At 44.0% G+C, this 25,592-nt stretch overlaps 1 protein-coding gene across 5 annotated transcripts in view; it reads left to right on the top strand.

The window, feature by feature from the left end:
- The window catches only part of LOC310693227 (ceramide synthase 3-like), an 81,937-nt gene that overhangs the window by 40,715 nt on the left and 15,630 nt on the right, over positions 1-25,592 (top strand). For 4 of the 5 annotated variants that reach the window (XM_083475044.1, XM_083475043.1, XM_083475045.1 and 1 more), the window contains 9 exons: positions 8,152-8,334; positions 10,342-10,459; positions 13,385-13,503; positions 16,414-16,471; positions 17,045-17,095; positions 17,807-17,899; positions 20,146-20,274; positions 21,620-21,726; positions 23,670-23,826. In XM_083475044.1, coding sequence (XP_083331170.1) covers positions 8,152-8,334; positions 10,342-10,459; positions 13,385-13,503; positions 16,414-16,471; positions 17,045-17,095; positions 17,807-17,899; positions 20,146-20,274; positions 21,620-21,726; positions 23,670-23,826 — 1,015 coding nt within the window. The other variant, XM_083475046.1, reaches the window with a different exon arrangement.

Below are 25,592 nucleotides of genomic sequence, written 5' to 3'. Positions count from 1 at the left end.
GCAAGTAAACCGAGAAATCATGTTTTCGTTAAAAAACGGATTTTTACTTCTTGAAATATGGCAACCGCAACTTAATAGTCACAGATTATTGTTATCTCTTTCTATAAATATGCACACTGCAAAGTACCAGCAGTAAATCGGTGGCTGCCAGCCTGACAGGGACCTTTGCCAGGCATGGTGTTCCCAATGAAGTGTTCAGCAACAATGTTGCTCAACCATTTTAATGAAAGGATATTAGAGCTAATTTGCAGATACCTGAAGATTTACTACACCCTACAACTAATGAAAGTCCCAAAAGAAGGAAGGAAACCCAAAAGATAATATTTTGACCAGAAGACCCATGCACTTCCAGAACTTAAGCCAGGAGACAAGGTTTGCCTGATAAATTATCCCACAGGCACTTGGGACCAAAGGTGTACAGTGGTACCTCGGGTTAAGAACTTAATCCGTTCTGAAGGTCCGTTCTTAACCTGAAACTGTTCTTAACCTGAGGTACCACTTTAGCTAATGGGGCCTCCCGCTGCCGCCACGCCACCGCCGCATGATTTCTGTTCTCATCCTGAAGCAAAGTTCTTAACCCGAGGTACTATTTCTGGGTTAGCAGAGTCTGTAACCTGAAGCATCTGTAACCTGAAGCATCTGTAACCCGAGTTATCACTGTACAGTTGTACAGCATCTATATCCAAAGTTTTAGGTCTTTCAGAGGGACAATAGAAACTTTGTGTCCCATAACAGTTGTGTTTAATGAGTACTGATTCTGACTGCAGTCAAACAATTAGTAACTCATCATGTCAAGAACAATCTGATAGCAGAGCCTGCTGGATCCCTATGATGGGCAAACACAGACATGTTCTACCATAAAGATAAAATCTCCAGAATGGCTTATAGAGATGTGTTAATATCTATTATGTACTGTAATTCATTAGCCAAGATCAGTTATTTCCCATAGTAGACGTTTATACAGTTTATGCAGCATAATGACCATACATATCTATAATAATAATATTAAGGTTTTCCCCATATTTGTTCACATTTTATAACTTGTTAAAAGGGGGAGGTGTAATGATAGAGCTTGATAACTTGTTGACACTCTCTTAATGTTAAGGATGTGGCTATCTGAGGACTTTCCCCTGGCTCTGAGCCTTCTTCCCTTGGCGGGGGGGGGGGGTCCCCAGCTGGCTCCTCCCACATTTCCTCTGCGTCCAACCAGTCTGGGACATGATGGTACAACATGCAGGCCATTAAAACATCAAGTTGCACCTTTCTGCTTCTCTTTAGAAACCTCTTCTATATTCATTTGATTTGCAGTTTGTAATTAAAAACTGCACCATTTCATGAATTTCCTTGTAAAAAAATAAGGAAATTCTCAGATCCCTCCCCCCACCCCACCCCAGTCTTTTGGTGTCTTGTGTCTTACATACCGGAGTTGTAGACAGTTTCAAGGATATTTATTTGCAATCAAGTGGTTTTTAAATTTTATGAAATAAATATAAACAAGCAAGGGTTGTTATATTGTTAGAATGGATCTGCATGGGGTAAACAAGGTTGGGTCATTTAGTTATGTGCTGGGTGTGTCATAGCCTCTGGGCCAGTTTCACCTCCAGATGTTTAATGCATCTGTTTTAGCATAAGCTGCTTGTGGATGCAAGCTGAATTGCATATCTGTTTATTCTGATTGCAGGTAAGCCTGGGCGGCATTCAGCTAAGCTTTACTCAGAGTACACTCACTGAGGATAACAGGCATGACTAAGCTTGGTCCATTAAGTTCAGTGGGTCTACTCTGAGTGAAGCATAGCTGAATAGCGACCATACATCTCTCATTATTTTTCAGAATTGTATGGTTTCAAGTTGTGAAAGCTCACCTTGAATGTAATGCTGAGGTTGTATAATCAACATGACTTCATTTTGGGCGTTTGCTGATGCCTATCTTTTCAAAAAGTTGCAATATACTCCTCAGTATTGGCAGTAGTAAAGCATGCCAGGGCAAGTAGATAAATAGGTACCACTGTGGCGGGAAGGTAAATGGCATTTCCATGCACTCTGGCTTCCGTCACAGTGTCCCGGTGCACGAGAAGCGGTTTAGTCATGCTGGCCACATGATCCGGAAAGCTTTATGTGGACAAACACCGGCTCCCTTGGCCTGAAAGCGAGATGAACGCCGCAACCCCATAGTCGCTTTTGACTGGATGCTTGTGAGAAGGCTGCAAGCAAGACCTGAGCACCCGTGCATCCTCCTCTCCTGCAGTTTCCAGCAATTGGTATTCAAAGACATAACACCCCCTACTGTAGAGGTAGAATCATAGAATTATGAAGTTTGTAAGGGGTACCGAGGGTCATCTAGTCTAACCCCCTGCAGTGCAGGAATCTCAACATGCGGTTCCCCCATCCAGTTTGAAAACATGCTGGAACGTGCTTAGCTTTGCCAACGTGCTAGCAGTCTTATTGCTGCACCTTTAAAAGACTCTTATTGCTGCACTCTTTTAAAGACACCCAAGTCGGTGGCCATCACTGCCAGATGGGCGGAAATTGCTAAAAAATGTCCGGGGGAAACATTTTTTTTGTTTTGTTTTTGTGAATTTGACAACTTTGGCAGGGGAAAAAAAACTCGACAACTTTTCTGTCCGGATTTTCTCTGTTTGAAATACAGTGGTACCTCTAGATACGAACGGGATCCGTTCCAGAGCCCCGTTCGCATTGAGAGGTAAACGTAACTAGTGATGGTATGTCTGCGCACGCGCGTCACTTTTCGACGCTTCTGCGCATGCATGCGACGTCATTTTGAGTGTCTGTGCATGTGCAAGCGGCGAAACCCAGAAGTAACGCGCTCCGTTACTTCTGGGTTGCCAAGGAGCACAACTCGAACGCGCTCAACTTGAAGCGTATTTAACCCGAGGTATGACTGTATGGCAACCCTAGCTAGAGCCGAAAGCATGGGTATTCTTCCAAACTGCAGTTCTGATCACTCACCACTCGGGGCAGCCATATACAAGGCTGAAGTTTCCAGCTCCTGATAGTATGCTCAGTGGCGGAGGAACCTTCTCCGGCACCCGGGGCAGCGCAGCCCATACAGACTGCGCATGTGCAGAATCCCATGCGTGCGCACTCCATACAGAATGCCGTACATGCACAGCCCTTACGGACAACGTGTGAGAGCAGCAGCCCGTACGGACGCCATGTGAGCGGCGCCCACACGGACTGCGGGCGCCCTTTGCTGCTCTATAACTGGGAGGAGGCAGGGGCCATCTTGTCACCCCTCCCAGAGTGGCACCCGGGGCTGCCCGACCCCTCCGACCCCCCTCCCTACGCCACTGAGTATGCTCCCCTTTTGTTTTGCGATAAGGCTGCCTTATGGATTAGCTGCTTGTTCATTAAAAGTGCCCAAAGTCCTGTTAAACTTCTGAAGTCCCGCTGAGAACTGTGGCAATACACTGGTGCACAGCGTGACTTGTTGTAATATAACTGCCTCAGCATCCTTTTGCCTAGCCAGAAGGACGAGTCTAGCCTGCTGTACTCCTTTCGTTTCTGAGTTATTGGAGAACAAGTTGCAGATCCACCTGGTGCTCTGCCTGTAGCCAGGGCTCTGCGGTATTTTGGCAGCCAGAAAAGCTGGTTTCTGGAACTTCAGTTGTGCAGATGCTCTCTTTTTGCATCATTTAGCCTGCAATGGTTTCTTGCCAGTTTGCCCTTCTGAAAACTGCAAAGCTCTGTGATGTTTGAATGCTGGCAGGGTCAATATAGTAAGCACGATCCTTCTACATTCCTTGCAATAGAATCAAAGAATTGTAGACTTGGAAGGGATACCAAGGGTCATCTAGTGACTAGTCCAACCCCCTGCAATGCAGGAATCTCAACTAAAGCATCCGTGACAGATGGTCACCCAACCTCTGCTTAAAAACCTCCAAGGAAGGAGAGTCCACAACCTCCCAGGGGAGTCTGTTCCACTGTCAAACAGCTCTTAATGATGTTTAGTTGGAATCTCCTTTCTTGTTGCTTGAATCCATTGGTTTGAGATGTACCCTCCGGAGCTGGAGAAAACAAGCTTGCGCCATCTTACATGTGACATTGTGTGTGTGTGCGTGTGTGCGTGTGTGCGCGCGTGTGCGCGCGCCTCCAGGAAAGGGAATCCTATCATGATCACCTTACCCCAAATGTATCTACTCATCAGCTTCAGTCGGCAGAACTGACACTATTACAGAAGCCACATTAGACCCATTCCACATTTGTAAGAACCTGATATTTTAGTGTGGCAGCACCTACCCTTTGGAATTCCCTGACTATTGATATCAGGCAGGTGCTTTCACTGTACTCTTAATGATATCTGCTAAAAACATCTTTGTTTAGACAAGCCTGTACAGATGTTTAGAAAGTTGATGTGAGTCTTAATCTGTTTTTAATCTTTAATCTGTTTTTAATCTTAAACTTTTTTTAATGTCCTAAATAATTGTTAATTTTTCTTAGTGATGATCTTGTTGTTTTTGTAAACCACTTTGAAGTTTATTTTTTTTACAATCAAATGGTGTGTAAATTTTATGAAGTAAAATTATCTGCATATGTAATTTCAATTGTTTCCCCATGCTTTGGAGAGTGTAGAGCTTTTTATGTGTGCACATTGCACTGTGTCCATTCAGCACTTGGCCAGTGGAGACCCAATTTATGTGGGCAAATGAAGCTCTGCCCCACCAACCTCTGTTAGCTGCCCAGCAGCCCCCTACTTACCTTGTTACTTACAACCAGATGGGGGCAAAAAGAAAAATTTGTTGCCTCTTCCTGTCATTGGCTCTGGCGCCCCCTACTGTTGGGCTCCCTGCTTTCTGCCCTGCCAGGCACAAAGGGCACCAGCTGCTATGGCACTTGATAAATTCATGGAGGGTAAGGCTGTCACTGGCTATGAGTCCACTATTAGAACTTAGATAGTGATAGGCCAATTAAATGGGGGAGGGGCTATGCAAAATAGGACTGACTCCATTCTCATTGGCTCCTATCAAGATCTGTGGGGTCAAGTAAATTTGGGGGTGCTGTTGAGGAATGGGATGGGGAAGCTGGGGGGAGGGGTAAAATCTGTCTTCTGCCCCCAGGCAGTGGGTGGCCTTGCTTTTCGCCTGCCACAATGACTGGCATTGTGTCAGTTTTCAGATATTTCAGGGTACTTTCGAATGTAACAGAATTACACCCCAAAGGCCTCCTTTTCATATTGTGTTCTGACTTCTGTCAGACCTGCCTTTGTTTTCTGTGGGAGTTTACTATTACTGATATAAATTTTTTGTTAAGTCATTTTCTCTCTCACACACACACACACACAAGCACACCATCGGTTGTGACTGGTATGCTTAAAGACCCTTTATCTTAAAAGCCTTTATCTTAAAGCCTATGTCTAAACAGCCTCTTTAAAAGGCTGGCTTCATTATCGTGGCATCTGCTCACCGTGAATGAGTGCCTTTCAGAAGTCCCCTTTATAAAGTTCAGCCTGCTCTGGTTTATAGTTTATAGTCCAGTAATAAAAATTTGCTGTAGGCTGTAAGTTGGGGATACAAAGCATTTCTTCATACAACAATTGTGGTTGTTTTTTGGTTTTTTATAAGGTATTGATGCACGGCACTCTTACAAAAGTTGTTCAGTATGACTTTAGTTTTTACCTCATAGATTTATTTAATATTTTTTTAAAAAATATGTTTCAAATGTTTGAAATGCTGGCTGCTTTGCATAGCAATCTACCTATATACACACAAAAACACACATGAAAATCCCTAAAGGCAAAGGGTGAGGGTCCCATCCTCTCTCTCTCTCTCTCTGGCTTCTCCCTGCCTACAGAATCCTCCACCCCGTCCTCCTCCTCTTCCTCTTCACCAGACAGCAAAACTCCCATCCCAAACCTGCCCCTGAGACACAAGCATGAAGCATTATATCACAGCCCAGTGACACTTTCCAGCCAGGCAAAAGGACTTTGAGGCTGCATAGCAGAGGCAGTGAAACATGCGGCTTAGTGGCAGGGATCATGGTCCGGGGAGAGACCCAGGGCCAGACAGAGAGGGCTCAAGGGCCACATTCAGCCCCTGTAAGAACACCAGATGAGCCTGCTGGACCAGGCCAATGGCACATCAATTCTAGCATCCATCCTGTTGCACCTTAGTATTGCACAAACCCATCTTAACAACGCAGTTAACTTAACCAGCAGAATAATTTCTTGCCATAGCTTATGCAAAAAAGTCATTTCTATCAGGTGCTTTCCCACAGTTTGGCAAGAGGTATTCAAGCATGTGTATAGATAGAATTCAGATAAGCAAGTATCGCTTCATGTGGTACATGCAGTGGCGTAGCGTGGGTTGTCAGCACCCGGGGCAAGGCAAGTAATTTGTGCCCCCTAACCCGTGGATTTTAGCACTCGAGTCTCTTCCGCGCGCGCCCCCCAGATGTTGCGGCCGGTGCAGCTGGGGCCCCCCCTGCACCCCCTACCAGTGGCCTAGCGTGGGTTCTCAGCACCCGGGGCAAGGCAAGTAATTTGCGCCCCCTAACCCGTGGATTTTAGCACTCGAGTCTCTTCCGCGCCCCCCAGATGTTGCGCCAGGTGCAGCAGGCCCCCCCTGCACCCCCCACGCTACGCCACTGCTCCCACCACAAGTCTTCAGGACAGCCATCCGAAGGCTGGCGCGGGGAGAAGGTCTCTCCGCCCCACCGCCAGGCTTCGGAGCAGCCTTCCGAAGGCTGGCGCGGGGAGAAGGTCTCTCCGCCCCACCGCCAGGCTTCGGAGCAGCCTTCCGAAGGCTGGCGCGGGGAGAAGGTCTCTCCGCCCCACCGCCAGGCTTCGGATCAGCCTTCCGAAGGCTGGCGGCGGGAGGAGGTCTCTCCGCCCCACCGCCAGCCTTCGGAGGAGGTCCGAGGACAGTGGGGTTCCTGCTTCCTCGAGGAGGGCCGGCCAAACGCGCCCCCCCAAATGTTGCGCCCGGTGCGGCCGGCACCCCTGGCACCCCCCACGCTACGCCACTGCCCCCTACGCTACGCCACTGTCCCCTACGCTACGCCACTGGGTACATGAGAAGTACTCTTTGTCATGTGTCCATTAGTTCTAATGCTGGAGTCACAGTTATGTCTGCAGTTGAGGACACACACAGGAATGGGAGAGAAATTTGATTCAGTTTGCATTTAAAGGTGAACTTACCTAATTTGTGCATTCTGAAACAGTATATGAACTGAAACATAGCCATCTTTGAAATGAGCCTGTCTCCAAATTGTGCAATGCAAGCAGCAAATACCAAAATAATAATAATAATAATAATAATGCACATATTTGTGTAAAGTGTGCATAAAAACGTATATAGTAGTGAAAATAATACCCAAGAATGTACAACATTAGGGAAAATTGCTTTGCAAAAATGCATATACCGTGCAAAATTGCACAAAGACACCTATATTAGGAGAAATTCATATCAAAATACTGACCTTAAAAAACAAATCACATATCATAAAGTTATAAAATAAAAATTAGGAAGTCACGCAAGGGTGAAGGGAAGACATAGGGTAAGATAAGACGCAAGTAAGAAATGACTGATATTGGTACATAATGAAATGAAAAATGTGAATTTACAAGTATAATGTATATGTAATACTGTGTAGACATTTTGTATATGTATTGAGATATCAATCAATCAACAAGGAAATATTGAGAACTCATATGGAGAACCTCCATGCACCCATTATGGGACACAGTCTCAAGAGTCAGGGTCTGATTTGTACCAAGAAAAATTAGCCTTGTAATTGATGTAGAGAAATGCCCTTAGCAGGAGAGGACAACATGACGGGACAGAGGTGCTCATCTGATCTCCCGGCAGGTGAGTCACTGCTATTTAGCAAGGAGGGGCAAATCACACCGGCAGACGCAGCCTGGTGTTTCTACCAGTGCATTTGCGTCTCTCCTGCTTCTCACTGCCTCACCCGTTTACTCCTCCCAGGTGAACGTTGTCGCCCCACCACAACTTCCACTAGTGATACTTAGATGTGTATATACTTGTAAATTGATTTGCATTGTTTAGTTGGCATGCAGTTGCAGAAGATTTTGTTGTTCTCATGTCTAAATGTTACAAAGCGGTTGCAGTCTCAGTGTGTGTGTTTGTTAATAGACTAGCAGGGACTAATTTGCCCTCTTTTCCTTCCACTCAGAATGGCACACATAATAAAATTCGTGAATAGCTGGTTTTGGTGGGAGAGCATCTGGATGCCTGCCAACTGTAGCTGGTCGGACTTTGAAGATCGCAATGGATACACCTTTCCGAAACCACACCAGTTATTGGTCACAATTCCATATGCTTTTGGGATGTTGGCTCTTAGGTTCTTTGTTGAAAGGTATCTATTTCTCTTTTACTTTTATCTATTGCTTTTCCAAAGCTCCAAGAATGCGAAGGCAATGGGAAGATTGCTTCAAATTGCCCGCAAGTAGCTGTAATGTTACGAAGCTGCGTGTAGCTTCATTAGAATTTTTTCTTGCTTGGTTTTGAAGCCTCTTGAAGTAAGTGCCTTGCTCCTTTTTCCCATTCTGTTTCTAGCTGAATAGATTTTTGTAGCATTGAGGCGAGGAGATTACACCTTAGACCACATGCCTCCGAAGGAGCGTCTCAGGATCTAAAACTGAGGTGTGGGCCCAACCTAGAGCAGGTTACTGCATATATTATTATTATTATTATTATTATTATTATTATTAAAGATAAGGTGGTGTAGAAATGCGAAGGCATATGTAAAGAAAGAAACTGAGGGATAAAATACCATAAAACAAAAGTTGCATGCATTAATTCACAGTAATATGCATCAAGATAGGAATCAATGATAATAATAATAATAATAATAATAATAATAATAATAATAATAATAATAATAATAATAATACCTCACCCATCCTTCTGGGTTACCCCAGCTAAGGCTGACCTCACTACTTTATTTATTCATTTTATTAAGTTTCAGCAATGGAAATGAAGTCTTTTGCTATTGCACTGTCATGTCTTAAAATATTTACAAGTGTTCCAAGAAAAATGAATGAAGAATATAATATTTCAACTTTGACTTCTTGGGAGGAGGAGCTTGGCTGAAAGCCAGGAAGGGGTGGAGCCTCCAGTTCTCCTACCCAGGCCATCAGTCTGATCTGCTGCATTGCCGAAGCAACATCTCTTGGCCATACACCAGGCATCCTTCTCTGGAGAAATTAGCTGGAAAGAGATGGGAGCAATTATATATATGGATATATCTGAAGCAGTTTGTTTGGCAGGTGTGGAACTGCTATGCTAACTTCTTGGCAGGTGCGTTGCTGCTACTTATGAGCAGGGAGGGATGAGGTGGCAGAGAGGCAAATGCACCAGCAGAGCCAATCTGGGCGGTCCTTAAACTTTGCACCGTTCTGACCTCTGCACCGCCTCACCTATTTCCCTCCTGGTAAGCAATAGCAATCCTCTTTCTGCGAAGCCAGCACTGTGGCTCCATCCGTCATGTTGTCTCTCTTCTTATCCAGCAGTACAGTGGTACCTTGGTTCTCAAACTTAATTCATTCCAGAAGCTCGTTCCAAAACCAAGGCGCACTTTCCCATAGAAAGTAATGCAAAACGGATTAATCTGTTCCAGACTTTTAAAAACAACTCCTAAACAACAATTTAACATGAATTTTACTATCTAAAGAGACCATTGATCGCTAAAATGAAAATAATAATCAATGTACTGTACTATAAAATAAATAAGACAGTATAGTAGATGATAAAAATTGAAATTAAATATTTTTCTTACCTGCACTGATGATAGTCCTTGTTTGGATGGGGGGCTTTTATCCATTTCCACAGTCATACAATCAATCAGTCAGGAGCTAAACTGGGTTCCACACAGTCACAAAAACAAATGAACCGAAAAAGCCTCAAAAACAAAAATGCAAAATAAATAGCAAAAAGAAAAGCGCCAAACTTAATCCGTTTGACTTCCGAAATGTTCGAAAACCAAGGCGCAGCTTCTGAGTGGTGCAGGTGCCCCGGAAACAATAGCTGACAGCCGTATCGGATGTTCGGCTTCCAAAAAACGTTCGAAAACTGTAACACTTACTTCCGGGTTTTTGGCATTTGGGAACCAAGGCGTTTGAGTGCCAAGGCATTTGAAAACCAAGGTACCACTTTATTCCTAAGTGCAGCACAGTCCAGCTAAAAGAGTGGCTGATTTTCCATGTGAAACCCTTTCCATAGTCACAGGTATCATTTCTCGGTGTTGCAGTAACAGTAGGAAAAGCAAACTCATCAGCAGATAGCACAGTTTCCACTGAAATCTATTAGAATCATTGCCATTTCTTTCTCTTTTAAAAAAGGCTCCTCTTTTGCATCTCTCCAGGTGCATTGCTGCTCCTCTAGCAAATCTCATGGGCATAAAGAGTGTGAAGCGTGTCCGGCCCCAGAAGAATCCCACCTTGGAAACATTTTTCAGGAAGTGCACAAAAAAACCATCACAGGTGAAGGCTTCTTTAAAAGGATGTATCTTTAGTAGATGCCTGTTCGCAAAACCATCGTCTATGCCTGTCTGCATTGGAGGTATAAGAAGGCACCGTTTTCCATTCCACCCTTCATCTGTCGCATGCAGCACTGCTTCCATTCCGCTGCAGTTCCTCTTCCACCAAAAACTGCATTCTTCGTCTTGCTGTCTTTTTGACTTAGCACTTAGTTACAGAAATCATGCAAGTTACACGGTCACTACGTTATTTAATCCCATGCATTTCGGGCGGGGGGGGGGCATAATCATGTATAATTTGTGGACTGGAAGCAACAACACAGATTGATTTCTGTTCTGGACAAGGGACAAATATGCAGACACCAGCAATTTCCACCCCCATTTCTGTTGAAATTCTCCAACATCCCTAGTTCTGAATGCATATGGCTTTCTAAAACTTATATATCCCACTCGCTAGACCAGTGCTGGAAATTCCAAGTGGCTCTCATAAATACATTTTTGTGTACATTTATGTTATGTTTTTAATCTTGCGTTTTAGGCCCCAAATCATTAACTTAATAATGAAAATCCTATTCAGTTTACAATTCCCAGCACAGTACAAAATGCAGTAAAATCTAGAACACCAAAAATTTGAAAATGCTATACATCCATGCAGACAGTTCAAGTAACACACATTCCCGCTGGTGCCGGTTTAACTAATCAAAGCCTTTCTAGAAAGGAAGACTTCAAAATGCTTGATGCAAGTGGCACTCCTGATTTGCCCTGTAGACTTTGGAGGAGTTGCAGCCAGATTTGATCTTCACCACTTCCCCCCACTCCTCTCGTACTGCTGCTGCCGCCCAGCCTGAGTCCTTGGGCAAGGGCTGGATTTTCAACTCTTAACAAATTAGAAACCCAAAAATGTAAAAACTGTACATCAAAAGTAGTGTGGGTGAGTGGAACTGACCCCCACACTCTCCCCATGCTCTGATCCTTCAAGGGACTGTTTCTCACAATTCAGGGAGAAAACAGCAGCAGCATTCAGGAAGTGAAGGCACATGTGAGGCAGGACTGAATCAAAGAATTAAAGAGTTGGAAGAGACGCCAAGGGTCATCTAGTCCAACCCCCTGCAATGCAGGAATCTCAGCTAAAGCATCCATGACAGATGGCCATCCAACCTCTGTTTAAAAACTTACAAGGAAGAAGAATCCCCCACCTCTGTAGGAGTCTGTTCCACTGCCAAACAGCTCTTACTGTCAGAAAGTTTTTCCGAATGTTTAGTCATAATCTCCTTTCTTGTAATTTGAAGCCATTGGTTCACGTCCTACCTTCCAGAGCAGGAGAAAACAAGTATACTCCCTCTTCCATATGATAAAGGTAACCCCTGACCATTAGGTCCAGTTGTGACCGACTGGGGTTGCGGCGCTCATCTCGCTTCATTGGCCAAGGGAGCCGGCGTACAGCTTCCAGGTCATGTGGCCAGCATGACTCAGCCGCTTCTGGCGAACCAGAGCAGAGCACGGAAACGCTGTTTACCTTCCCGCCAGAGCGGTACCTATTTATCTACTTGCACTTTGAGGTGCTTTCAAACTGCTAGGTTGGCAAGAGCAGGGACTGAGCAACGGGAGCTCACCCCATCGCGGGGATTCGAACCGCCGACCTTCTGATCCCAGGCTCTATGGTTTAACCCACAGCACCACCCGTGTCCCTCTTCCATATGATAGACCTTAATATATTTGAAGACGGCTATCATATTTCCTCTCAGTCTCCTCTTTTCCAGGCAAACATACACAGCTTCTACAACCGTTCCTTGATCTGGAAACCCTGAGTTCCACCCATTTGTACCCTGCTTTTTCCGTCCCTTTCTTGCCGCATTCACACATCACAGTAAATCAGGGGTGGCCAACACGATGTCCTCAAGGTATACTCCAATTTCATTTTTTTAAAGAAGATCTTTGAAAGACTGAGGAAGTAGAAAGGTTTCTGCCTGATGATAAAGAGATGTTAAGATAGGTCCCAGGAGGACCTTTCTGGGGGAAACAGTGTGATTTACATAGATCATGTAATTTCACCACAGCAGGCAGTGAGACCATTAGCGTAGCTTCTGTCAAAAGACGAACTGCAGCAGAACGGAAGCAGTGCTGCATGTAGGGAACGGGCAAAACAGAAAACGATGCCTTCATACATCCCTAAGGGGGCTACTACTGAAAAGGCTCTTTCTCTCAAATGCCAAACACACTTTCCCCACAAGCATGGGAAGACTTTAATCAGAAATAGATAAGACGATGGTTTTAGAAATGGTTAGAGAGCAAGCACCATAAGATAGCAGAAGCACATGTGTTGGAGTAAGAAAGGGGAGGCAAAAGTTGGCTGGCAGGATAGTAAATAGAGACAGGTGGGGGGGGGTACCCATTTTCCCAAAGCAGCTTCTGAACCAGTCCTATAAACAAGTGTGGTATATCTCAAAATGGATCAATTTAGGCTGACATCCTGTACACAATTATATGGAACTCCTGCTGAGGTTAGTTTCAGATTAGCCATGCTGCTGGTTAATCTATTGTTGTTATTAATTAATTTTGTATACCGCCCCCAGTGCTTTTTTTCTGGGGCACCAAACAAAGCATAAACGAAGAGTCTTGTGACACCTTGAAAGACTTAACACATTATATGCCATGAGCTTTTGTGCTCTTTAGCCCACTCTGTCCAGTGCTTGAATGGCCATGAAATCTTATGCCACAATAAATGCACGAGTCCTTAAGGCATTGTTTTCACTGCAACAAACTTGAGTCAGCCCCTGCCCTCCAGAAAACGTGGAAAGTCAATGTCAGAAAGAAGTGCCTACTTCCTAGTGGTGAAAACTGCAGCCTTAGAAATGAGAAGGCCCTTTCTTTTTTGTCTTTACTTTGCCTCTAACCTGTGACACGTGTGTGCCACTGACTTTCCCCACAGTTGGAGATACGTGGATTAGCCAAAAAGTGTAACTGGACGGTGCACCTGGTGGAGAAATGGTTCCGGCGGCGGCGAAATCTAGAAATCCCAACTCTGCACAAGAAATTCCAGGAAGCTTGGTAAGAACAGGCAGCATGGCCATCTGTGTGTGTAGAAAATGAGTGTGCCAGGGAGAAGAAGATGAGGCTAGGAGGACCTTTCTCTGTTTGTCTCTCTCTTTCCCCCCATTATAGTTGCATGGAAGAGTATTCCACCAGGGGAGTCCAAGGGAGCCTGACTCTTCAGCAGGGGCTGTACCAATTAGGGGATGGGGGTAGGTGGGTGGGTAGAAATTCAATTCAGTTCACATTTAAAGGCAAACATAACTAATTCACACTTTCCAAAAGAATCCAAGAACCAAAACGCAGCCCTTTGCATTATTTTCACAAATATATGAATTTGCTCTTGAATGTATGTTATACATATACAAATATTTGAATGTAGCCTTTTGGTAACACATTACTTGTCTGGAGAACTGCATTACAAAATTCAGAGAAGGGTGATGGATGAGTGTGTTTCATTTCGCTTATTGTTTTGAATTTGAATTGAACTGAATAGGATTTCTCCTCCATCCCTACATATGACTAAATCACTCAGTGTGGGAGAGCTAATATTTCATCATTCTGAATATTAGGAATAAAAATTATCTGGTTCTCTGTTCCTCCCATTCCCGCACCCAAAGCTTTCCTGTATTACATCACTGTATTTCCACAGTGCAGGAGTAAAGGCGATTTAAACCTCACCTTGTTTGCCTTTCACGGAATCTCAGCAGGTTCAAACTTGCAGATGATCCTAGGTACCATTTTGTTTTTAACTTTGCCTGTTTAGTTTTCTTCTCAGATCTCAAAATAGCTAAGCAAAACTGAGTTCTTGGTTTCAAAAGGCAAAGCTTAGCTGCCAAAGACCCTTTGGAAGTAAGTCCCACTAAATTACACGAGACTTACTTCCAGGTAAACAGCAGAGGTTATTCCGTGTGTAACTTAAGGGTTCATTCTGCTATTGTTCATGTCAACTGGCCAAGAGGGGGATGGGTAGAGGTGTTGCTTAGCAACTAAGCTGAGTGGCATGATCTTCGCAAGTAGCGCATCTCTGATAGGCTGTTTACTTCTGAGGGAGTTTTCATCTGTACGGTCCTGGCTTCCAGTTCCTGAGGAACAAACACTCAAAGGAGAATTCTTCCCAAAGACTTTAAAGTGTAGATTGCAAATCGCTGGGTTAAGGCACTTTAGGCAATACACACAATTAATCCTGAATACACCTAAAGGTCAAAAGATGCTGTCACACCCTTGCTAATCCTATAAAGAGGAGAGGAACCAACCCAGCTTAATGTAGCAAGTGTTTCTGGAATATCTCACTACGCCCAGTTGGTGGAGCCCTCTGTCCCTTTCGCCTTTGGTATCTCTTAGATCTAGATGCCTGGGGAGGTGTCTCAGCCTCCTGAGAGGCAGCCAGGCCCTGTGGAGCAAAGGCAGAGCTTCTCCCAGTGTCTGACAGCATTGGGGTGGGTGGCGTGGCAGGCACTGTGGAAGTGTCAGAGATAGACTCTGACCTGTGAGGAAGCAGGCAGGACTCTCATTGCGGAGAGGGATGAGATGAGAGAGCAGGTTGAGGGACCCCCCACCCCACCCCGGATCTTCACCACCAGGCTTCCCCAATCCTGGCAGAGACACCCACATCATGCTGGAGCCTTCCCCCAGGTCCTCAGCAAGCTCTCCATGTGCATCGTCCTGACTTGGCCAACCCAGGGCAGTATGTTTGGTTGAATGTCTTTCTGCTTTGTACAAGGCCTGAACTAAGAAAGTTGAGTTTGCTTAGTGTTATCAGGACTTTTTTCTCCCTTAAATGACTTCGCTAATAATGCATAGAATCAGTCTTTTCATGTAGGTATTGCTTTCCATTCTTTGATGTTGGCTCAGTGGCCTTGCAGGTGGCCATACATCTGCAGTCTACCAACAATATTCACCTACTCCTTCCTTCTTCCGCTTCATTACAAATCTTCCACTTCCTTTCATTGGGCTGTGTGATTCTAGCTGGCATTATATCTACACCCCCCAAAGGCACACTCCTCCATTGTCTCCCGAGATAGACGGATGCCATCACAAAAAAATATCTGCACTGGCATTTTTCACCAAACATTAAGGAATGATATTTGATGATTTTAAGTTGTCTTAGCTTCTCATTTTTCCAATCTTAACTTCAGTTCTCCACATTTCTGCAGCAATTTGTGTTTGTTTGTTTGTTTGTTTGTTTGTTTGTTTGTTTGTTTAAAAAGCTCATTAAATTTAGCAGCATTTTAATGTTCCTTTCACCCACCAAACACATTCGTGTATGAAGTTTTGTCTAATGTACACATTTTTGCAAGCCACTTGACCTAACACAATGCATTTTGTATGTTATTTTCCGCAATTATATGCATGTATATGCACAATTTCCCCTAATATAAGTGTAAAATTCTGAAGCATGTCTGTGTTTCGGTTCTTGTGTTGTTTCAGAAAGCACATGTTTGTTAGATTTGCCTTTAAATGCGAACTGAATCAGTTCTCTCCCCCACTCCTGATGCCCATTAAAACTGTACTTTGCAATCATAATTAGAAGTAGGATTTTTGAACCAGTTTCAGCTAACTACAATACTAGCAGTAATCAGAAACAATGTTAAAGCTAACCACAATGTACCGTATTTTTCCATGTATAAGACTAGGGGGTTTTTTACCAAAAAAAAAAAAGGTTAAAAATTGGGGCTCCTCTTATACACGGGTAATGCTGAGGGGTGTTTTCTTAATTTGGAGTCCCCCAAAATAGGGAGCATCTTATACATGGAAAAATACGGTAACTTTGAAAATGAAAGGAAGGAGTTAGGATGAAATGAATGAGGTGGAAAGAAGGGATCTTTTTGATCTCCAAAATATGTACAGAAAATTGGGCAGCATTATGTCTACCCCAGATGTGTGACTTCTGTGTTCTTAAATCCTTTTTTCCTTCTTTTTTTGCAGTTGGCGATTTATATTCTACGTGACATCATGTATTGCTGGAATTGTATTTCTCTATGATGTAAGTTAAATGGGAGATAACAAGTGAACCTTTAATAAAATCTTCATCAAAACTAAGGCCTGATCCTGCTTCCTCTAAAGCAAGATTTGCCATGTGCCCAGAATTTTTCCTTGTTGCAAAATAAGGGCTAGATTCCCAATTTCTCGGCAGTTGCTTGTCATGATAATCCCAAATCTAGTCTTATAAATGGGGATTTATGAAATTTTATTTGATTAAGAAGAAGCCAGGACTGGGGAATTATCCTGCCCTCCTCTTAGTCCAATGCATGTTGTGGTATAGGGGTTTCTCCCCCACCCCCCGACGCTAGAACTCTTCAGGAAATCTGTAAGCAGGTTCTCCCACTGATAGTAAAAAGAACCCTGTAATGTAGGCCGGAACTACCATCCTCATATTGCAAATGGCGGTGTTTGGCAGGTGAGTGAGAATGGCTTGCCTCAGGCCACTTAGTGAGTTTGTGGCAGAGGTGAGATTTGAACCAGCTCAGTTGCTCAGCCAGCGTGCTGCGCTCACTCTGTAACATGGAAAATAATGGTAATAATCTGCCTGATTCTGTTTTGTTTCGTTTTCCCCTAGAAACCCTGGCTTTATGATCTTTGGCAGGTTTGGGCCAACTATCCATACCACGTGAGTGCTGTTTCTGCTGCTTCTCTTAGAGTTCTAATTGTCCCCTCTTTCTGAAAAGTCGTCCCACAACGCTTTAATGGGGTCAGAGTAACCGTTTTGCCCACCCCATGTTGAGTTTCGCATGCCCACTAGTCAAAAAGAGAAGAGTGCATAAGAAAATAGGAAGCTGCCTTTTCCCAGGCCAGATTATTGGTTGATCTAGTTCAGTACACTGACTGGCTCTTTAGGATTTCAGATAGGGGTCTCTCCCAACCCTATGTGGAGGTGCTGGGGATTGAATTGCATGCAAAGTCCTTGGCCTCATCCCCCGAAGAAGGGAAAATCTATCCCAGGCTCATAACTGGCCCCTTTCTTTTAGGCATCCTTCTGTTATTCCTTGGCCACAGTGCTAACACCAATACAGTGGTATCTCGGGTTACGTACTTAATTCGTTCCGGAGGTCCGTACTTAACCTGAAACTGTTCTTAACCTGAAGCACCACTTTAGCTAATGGGGTCTCCTGCTGCTGCCGTGCCGCCGGAGCACGATTTCTTTTCTCATCCTGAAGCAAAGTTCTTAACCTGAAGCACTATTTCTGGGTTAGCGGAGTCTGTAACCTGAAGCGTATGTAACCTGAAGCGTATGTAACCTGAGGCACCACTGTACCAGTGTTTTCTCCCCTCCCCCAGACTGTCTGACTCAAGAGGTAATGGGCATTCTTTCTCTTTCCAGTCTTTGCTGGCATCCCAGTATTGGTACTACGTCCTCCAGATGAGCTTCTATGGTTCGCTGTTGCTTACTCTTGGATTTGACACCAAAAGGAAGGCAAGTCGTGATAACGGTTTACAGTCCACAAATGTTTTATGATTTTCTGCCTTTTTTATTGGAGAAGAAAAACGTTGCACTGCAGTGTTCCATCAGTGCTATACAGCCGTACCTCAGAAATCGAATGGAATCCGTTACGGAAGTCCTTTCGACTTCCAAAACGTTCGGAAACCAAAGCACGGGCTTCTGATTGGCTGCAGGAAGCTCCTGCAGCCAATCAGAAGCCACGGAAGCCCCACTGGGTGTTCGGCTTCCAAAAATAGTTCGCAAACCAGTACACTCACTTCCGGGTTTGTGGCGTTCGGGAGCCAAAATGTTTGAGAACTAAGCTGTTCATAAACCAAGGTACGACTATACTTAGTTTAGTGCTGGGAGAGAACTGGGCGCTGAGAGTGCAAGGGCTCATGATAGCAACTCAGAGAAGCCAGGGCACTATAGGGTGAAATGCACACGCCAAAGGCATTTTGAGAGACATGATGTGTATCAGTGTTGATATGTTAATGCTAGGAGACTCCAAGCCAAGATGACTCCAAGGAACAATTAATGGACACAAAGGAAACTATAGGAAGTACAGGGAAGGGCATGCTGAAGGTTATGTTGTTCTCTGCATCAAAGAGGACCTAGAGTTCAACAAGTAAGAAAATCTCAAAGGGGCAGGCTTTTCCCACATAATCACTGTGGGTGGTAATGCTGTTTATTATTAATAATAAGTTTTATTCTGCCCTTCCTCCTACAGAATACTTTCAGGGACTTCTTCCTACAGAGGCAAATATACCTATAAGAATTCATTAAAAAAAACAGTTTCAGCTAAAAACATTGTAAAAACATTCTGCTACCAGGTCCCAAGAGTAATTTAATACTGCAGATGTTCCCTCGTGAAAGAAGGCAACTTCTTTCAGAACATAAAATTCCCTTCAAATATAGCAGCTTGGGTGGAGGTGTGAACAGGACTGACTTTCAGATAACCTTGCTCCAATACTGTCACTTGCAAGCATTGGCGTTGGTTTGTGCCACAGGTCAGCTATGCCCCACCACAATCATCTTGCTGAATACACTCAGAAAAAGAGACAGAAGGCATCCAACACTGTGTTGGGGTTTGGTGATTGATGGAAGTAGTAGCCATTAATAGAGTCTCATCAAGCAAAAGCTAATCAGGACCCTGGACAGCTTCCAGTGGGTCTTCCTGGATGAGCTTTGGAAAATGTTGTCTCAGCACAACATTAGCTCAAGAAATGTTGCAAAACATTGGGCCCCCCCCAAAAAAATCACATATATCAGGATGAAAGGTGTTTAGAAATGAATAATTGTGATAAACTGCATGTGAGAAAAGATTTTGTGATAAAATATGTATTTAAATGTCATGCTTTTTAAAGATGTACAGAATAATGTGGATGGGATGGAACGACCTTATGAATTAACACTTGTGACATTGATACATACTGTGAATAGACTGATTGGTCCTTACCTATCGCCCATGTGTAAATTTTTGCACAGTTCTGTCTTTATGAAAGATGCATCAACTTCCACCTTCAATATGCATCTGGTGGCTGAAAGTTGAATATTTTATGCTATGCTCCTGCACTATACAATATGCTCTATGCTTGAACCAAGCAGTGGTCATCTACACAAGCTACAGAATGGGGATAGTGGCAATGATGCGCTTCAAAGCAATATGGTCCATCTTCAATATGGTACTAATGGTCCCTATATTGATGTGGCTTTGCTACACCTGCAAAATGTAAAGGAGCCAGAGTTACTGGAAGGAACACAGAATCAGGCAGCCTTCTTTTTATTTATACAACCAAAGCACTTACCCAAAGCGTTGGCTTCTGTGCATCTACCCAGCCCTGTTTTCTTGAGTTCAGATTCCGTGTTTAGGCAGGGGACAGTCAAGATGCTCTCATTTGGCTCCCTTCCTGAATGTCCCCTTTTCGCCACCGCCACTGTTGCTTTTTCTGACTCACTGGCCTTCCCCTCTGGGCTCAGTCTGCAGCATCTCCCAGAGCTGATAGAGAAACCATGCAGATGCTACTACTCTTTGTCACCGCTTGCTCAGACAAAGGCAAGTGAATAGGAGGCAGAAGCAAGGGATTGGCAGGGCACCCCTGGTGGATCACGGGTTTCAGGAGGTGCACATCAGTGCTGACTCCTGACACTGACCATGATGTCAGGTGTAACAAACACATTTCTGTTAAACTTGTTTGAAGAAGCGGGTTTGAGTCATTATTTATTCTTTTCTCCAACAGGACTTTAAAGCCCATGTGATTCACCATTTTGCTGCCCTTGTCTTGATGTTCTGCTCCTGGTGTAGCAATCACGTCCGCATAGGAACGCTGGTCATGCTCATCCATGACTCTGCAGATTTCTGGCTGGAGGTAAAAGCTGTTTGGTTTCAAGTGCCTTCTATTTATAAGATCATACTGGGTTTGTGTTCTTTGTTTTGCTCGTTCAGACATTTGGTTTGACAAGCAAAGACAGTCAATTTTGGCCTATGTTGTTGTCAACCAGTTTTACGTGAAGGGCAGCTGATGTCCCATTGGGAAATGAAAGTGCTTTCCTTTGAAAATTATTTTGCACTTTCAAAGGTCTATATAACAAGCATTTGAGAACTTCTCCCTCAATCTATTTTGGTTGGCTGAGTCAAAAGTGGTAGATGGATCAATGGAGGTTGCATTTGTTTTGATTCGTATATTTGCAAATGATGTGAGACTGTGTGAAGCATTGGTCAGTAGTGCTATAGCCAGCTCTAAGTCTATCCACCCCCCCTGTTCCTCATGTAAGATGTTGTTTTTGTGGAGCCTAGCAGGTGTCTTGGCTAGGTTTCTAGCATAAAGTTTGGAGGGAACATCCAGAAAACTAATAGGGCAATAATTTTGGGGGAGAGTTTTATCCCCTTTCTTGTGAAGGGACTTCAGGATGGATCTGGAAGCATATTCCTCCCCCCAACTATGTTCCTGTTCCTTCAGAGGGAGTGCAACCCTGTCCAGAACTGGTGAACTACCCAACTCCCAGACCCGAGAACCGCTCATTCACAGTGCCTCCATCTCACCAGGATTCTGTTTCAGCTAGTTGGCCCTCATCCATCCAGGCACTGTTTTAAAAGAGTCAGAGCTTCTCCTGAGTCATATGTAGCAGAGAGTTAGAGCTGGGTGTCATACTGATGATACCATGCCCCATATCTCCTAATGACCGCTTCCAGCAGCTTCATATTGTTATTGAACAGCATTGGAGAGGAGCACTGCAGGGAAGATGCTGGCATAGGAAGAATTACACCATTGGTCCCTCCCTATCTGCACTGGGCCAGAAGTATGGAGTGCCGGAGGTGTCAGTACCAGTGGGGTGGGACGGAAGTGCAGTGAGATATGCTTTGATAGCTCTCGCAGGGAGGTTTAGAAAGGACTGGGAGTGGCAGACTGCAGATTAGATGAAAGCCTATGGAAGTAGGAAGCAAGCTGCTATTGATTTATCGAGTTCAATATTGTCAGCACTGACCAGCAACTGCTCTTCAGGCTTCCAGACAGGGAACATTCCCAACTCTACCTGGACGTCTCCAAGATTGAACCAAGGACCTCCTTCATACAAGACAGAGAACCATACCAAGAAGGGCCAGCTCATGGCTGTTCTAGCGCACTGTGCAACCGTTTGATAATCCTGGAGATTTGAAAGAGGGGAATCTCCTAAATTTATGGATGTTGCCTAATGGATTTGTTTGCATTCCAGGCAGCAAAGATGTTCAACTACGCTCGCTGGGAGAAAACTTGCAGTTTCTTCTTCATTGTCTTCTCCATTGCATTCTTCATCACGCGAATGATTTTATTCCCCTTTTGGTGAGTTGCTTCATATGGACTAGCAACGAGAACACATGTTCAGGGAAAAACAAAGGGCTGTATCCAATGTAGCACTACATAATGGGCCTATCCAGATAGGAATTTCCACTTTCTCAATAGAACTCCCCTGCCTCTCCTGAAAAGTGTTCTACACTTCCCTCAACCATCTGGAGGAGATTTGGGGAGGGTGGGGAGAGCAGAGGAGAGGAGCAGAGCCTAAAGTTCAATTGCGCAAGCGGAGATCCTTACACTGATGGGATGCATTAGTCGGACACCAATATTACAAAATTCAACTTTTGTTATAGTAGTGATTGTGCCCTATGTTGGCTGTGTTCAAGGGTGAGTGGCATTTGTTATTCAAGAAGGAACACCTAGTCCTGCATCAGCCTGCCTAGGTCCTTAGATCAGGGATGGAGATCAATGGATGAAAGGCGGGTTAAAAATGCCCTTAATAAATGAATGAATGATACTGCCTGAATGGCACCACCCATAAAGAGAGGAAGAGACCTCCTTGCAGGTGAATGGCACCACCCATAAAGAGAGGAAGAGACCTCCTTGCAGGTGTAGAGGGGTTCACTGAGATATACAGAAGTGGAAAAACAAGCAAACAAACAGGAGCAATCTTGAATTGAAAAACTGAATGAATATGGCAAGTTCTGTAGAGGTTATTTTAAATTTCTTTTTTTTACTTTCCTTTTTTCCCTGATCCTTTTATATTTCTGAAATAATGAGGCTTGGGGGCTTCCTTTTGAAGAAGGAAGGCACAGAGCACCAATGTGCCTTTGCTTCTACACATGGTCCATTAACTTTGTGTTGCTGTTTGGTATGAGAGGAGCATGATGAGCTTTAGGATAGAAAACCTTTCCTGGCTGCCTTTGATTTGAGCTCTCATCTGTGTTTGTGCTCTGTCAGCATTCATGTGTGTCTGTTCTTAATTTTAGCATTGCCTTTTTTTTAATAGACTTTTTGTTTTGTTCTGCATTTTACTTTTAACTACTGTACACTGCCTTGATGCCCTAAGGGCAGCATAAAAGTCAACCACAATTACAGTGATCCATGATGTTCTTTGGAAAGTGGCTTGTCTCTCTTCTCTGTGCATTTGGACACCTCTTGCAATACTGCAACCAAATTTTGCATGATGGTTCCTGAGATCAAGGAGTAGGATTTCATCTGTATTTGGATACAGTTGGACACCATTTTGAATCAAGGCAGCAGGCTGAACAGATGGTTCCTCAATCCTTTCCCCCTGCAAATATTTATATTTTTATTGACTTTTCAATAATATACATTAAAGGAGCACAATAATATCCATACAAAGAAAAAAAATGTCAATACCCCCCCTCTTGCCAGAAGTCAGGTAAGTATTATCCATATTCTATAGTATGTCCTTTACCCATGTTTGGTTACTATCTAGTTTTGTATCCCTTCAACACGGTTTTTTATCATAGTTTCTATCACTCAACAGAGATAGGGCACACACCAACATAGTTTTGACAAAGGAAAAGCAACCAGGAAGTCAAGATCAGTACTGATGCAGCCGACATAATGTTCTCCAGTCCACATGTAATCAATGGCCGCCAATTGGCCTAGAAAACACCCGATTTCTCTCTTTTCCTTTCAATACTGCTGCACCATGAGTTGTTTCCTCTGCAAGTGCTAGTCTCCAGACATTTTTGAACCATAGTTGAACCTCATTCCTGTGATGAAGGGCCAGGTTTTCAACCATACTTGGACATGATTTGGTGCCATCTTGAATCAAGATGGTAAATTGAACCTTTCAAGGCTGCACAGATTTCAACTGCTGGTATCAAAATGGCACTGATCTCTTTGTCTTGTGGAATTCCCAAGCAAAGCAGGGCATGGGGATGTTAGTAAAGGCATACACTGCTTAAAATCCACCAGGGTCCCATGCACACTTTGTCACAATACTTTTTCTATTTCAGGATTCTACGATCCTCATTGATCTATCCTATATATTATACACAGACATTCGTCCTAGCATATATCTTCTACAATGTACCTTTATTGATCCTGCAAGGTCTGCATCTGTACTGGGGCTACTTAGTTTTCAAAATTCTGAAGAAATTCATCTTTATAAAGGTAAGACTTAAGCTTCAGCCAAAGCATCCGGGTAAGTGTATGATTTGGGCAGAAGTCTATTTGATAATGATAGACTAGGAAACTCCCAGTTCTCTTAACTCTTCGCTTTTTAAGAACTATCATTTACATCAAGGGCAGGAAAACTCAGGTCTGGGGTCCAGAATGCAGCCCTCCATGCCCAGGGGTACCAACTTCAATAAAATATCGGGGGGGGGGGCAGGTAAGTCCCACCCCTCATAACTGATCACAAGACAGGGCTCTCCCAAACCATCTGAATGGCAATGGCCAGCCCCCTCAAATATTTTATTGGGGGATCGAAAGGACCTTGGCTTCTAGTTGTTGGCTCCTATGTCCATGTCTCTATGTATGACCCCTGTATGTTTGTGTTTGCAGTTTTACACAATATTTTAGAAATGGAGCATCAAAACAGCAGTTGTCTGTACAGTGGTGGTCATAATACCGCCCTTCCTTTGCCATCTGGGATGACTTCAGGAGGCTCTCCCTCCCATCTGTTTTCCAAAGGGTTTGCAAAGTTGGCTGTGAAGGCGGCTTGTGTCCCCAAAGCTGTTAAGCAGATTTCAGAAGCAACTTGCTTGGCAGGCCATGTCACGAGATCATCTGTTTATAGAAGTTGGCACTATACTAGATATTTAAATGCATATCTCTCTGCAGCCATCCCCACTGCTGCAACTACATATTGCTGGTTCAGGGGAATGCCAATTAGATGTGGGCCTCGATTTAGCAAGATTTTGTCTCTGTGTCTAGTTACTTTTTGGTGGTATTCATTCAGGAAGCAAAGTTTATTTTTTATCAACAGCAGGAATTAAGACAATTCCATATTGTAACCTCAGGGGCAGTACCACTGGCTGTAGGAAATGTGTGACCATTGCCAAAGTTTTCCATCTCCTCTTCCTTGTATCATTGGTTCATGCAAAATGAACAAGGTGATCCCTATTTCACTTCATTGGCTGCTGCTTCTGAGGGTAGGGAAACTGGTAGCATGATGAAATCACAGCATGTATTTCATATCACTACACAAAAACCTTAAGAGGAGTGCCTGTAGCTCAGTGGCAGAGCCCAAAAGCGTCCTGGTTCAATTCCCCAGCATCCCCCAGGACTTGGAAAGACTCTCGGCTGAAACTCTAGAAAGCTGCTACATGTCTGTGCAGGTCTAGCTCAGGATAACACAGCTTCCCATGTTCTCAGGGGAGAGGCCATAGATCAATGATGCCGCAGATAGTTTGCAAGAAAAATATAACACATTCAGTCCGTGGCATCTTTCCCATACGAAACTCTGGAGAGGGCTGAAATCAAATCAAGTTTGTAACCTAGGCAAATGCAGAGGACATGGAAATGGACTCATTATGACAGCACCCTGTGTTCCAGCTGTCTGGCATGCTCTTTTCAGCAGCAAGTAGATGCATATCCTCCTTCATCTCTAGTTCTTTACATGTAGGAACATCAGTTCTACAAGCAACATTTTATGGCTGTGGTTCTTAACTATTTTGGGGGTCGTTGACCTCTTTGAGAATCTGATGAAAGCTATGGGCCCCTTTCCCCAGTAAAATGCAAATAAAGGCATAACACTAAGTTTATTGCATTGGGGAAATTTGTGTGTGTGTGTATGTTGTTCATGGATGCCCTGATGGTCCATGGACCACAGGTTAAGAATGCCTACTTTGTGGCTTCAAAATAACCTTAACAACTGTCTGAACCCTTATATCCCAGCCCAGTCACTGAGATTATCCATTCCAGATGTAGTAACA

This window comes from Podarcis liolepis (genome assembly GCF_965112155.1).
Source record: "Podarcis liolepis genome assembly, chromosome: 14".
Lineage (NCBI taxonomy): Eukaryota > Metazoa > Chordata > Lepidosauria > Squamata > Lacertidae > Podarcis > Podarcis liolepis.
This window is presented reverse-complemented; position numbering and strand designations above follow the sequence as displayed.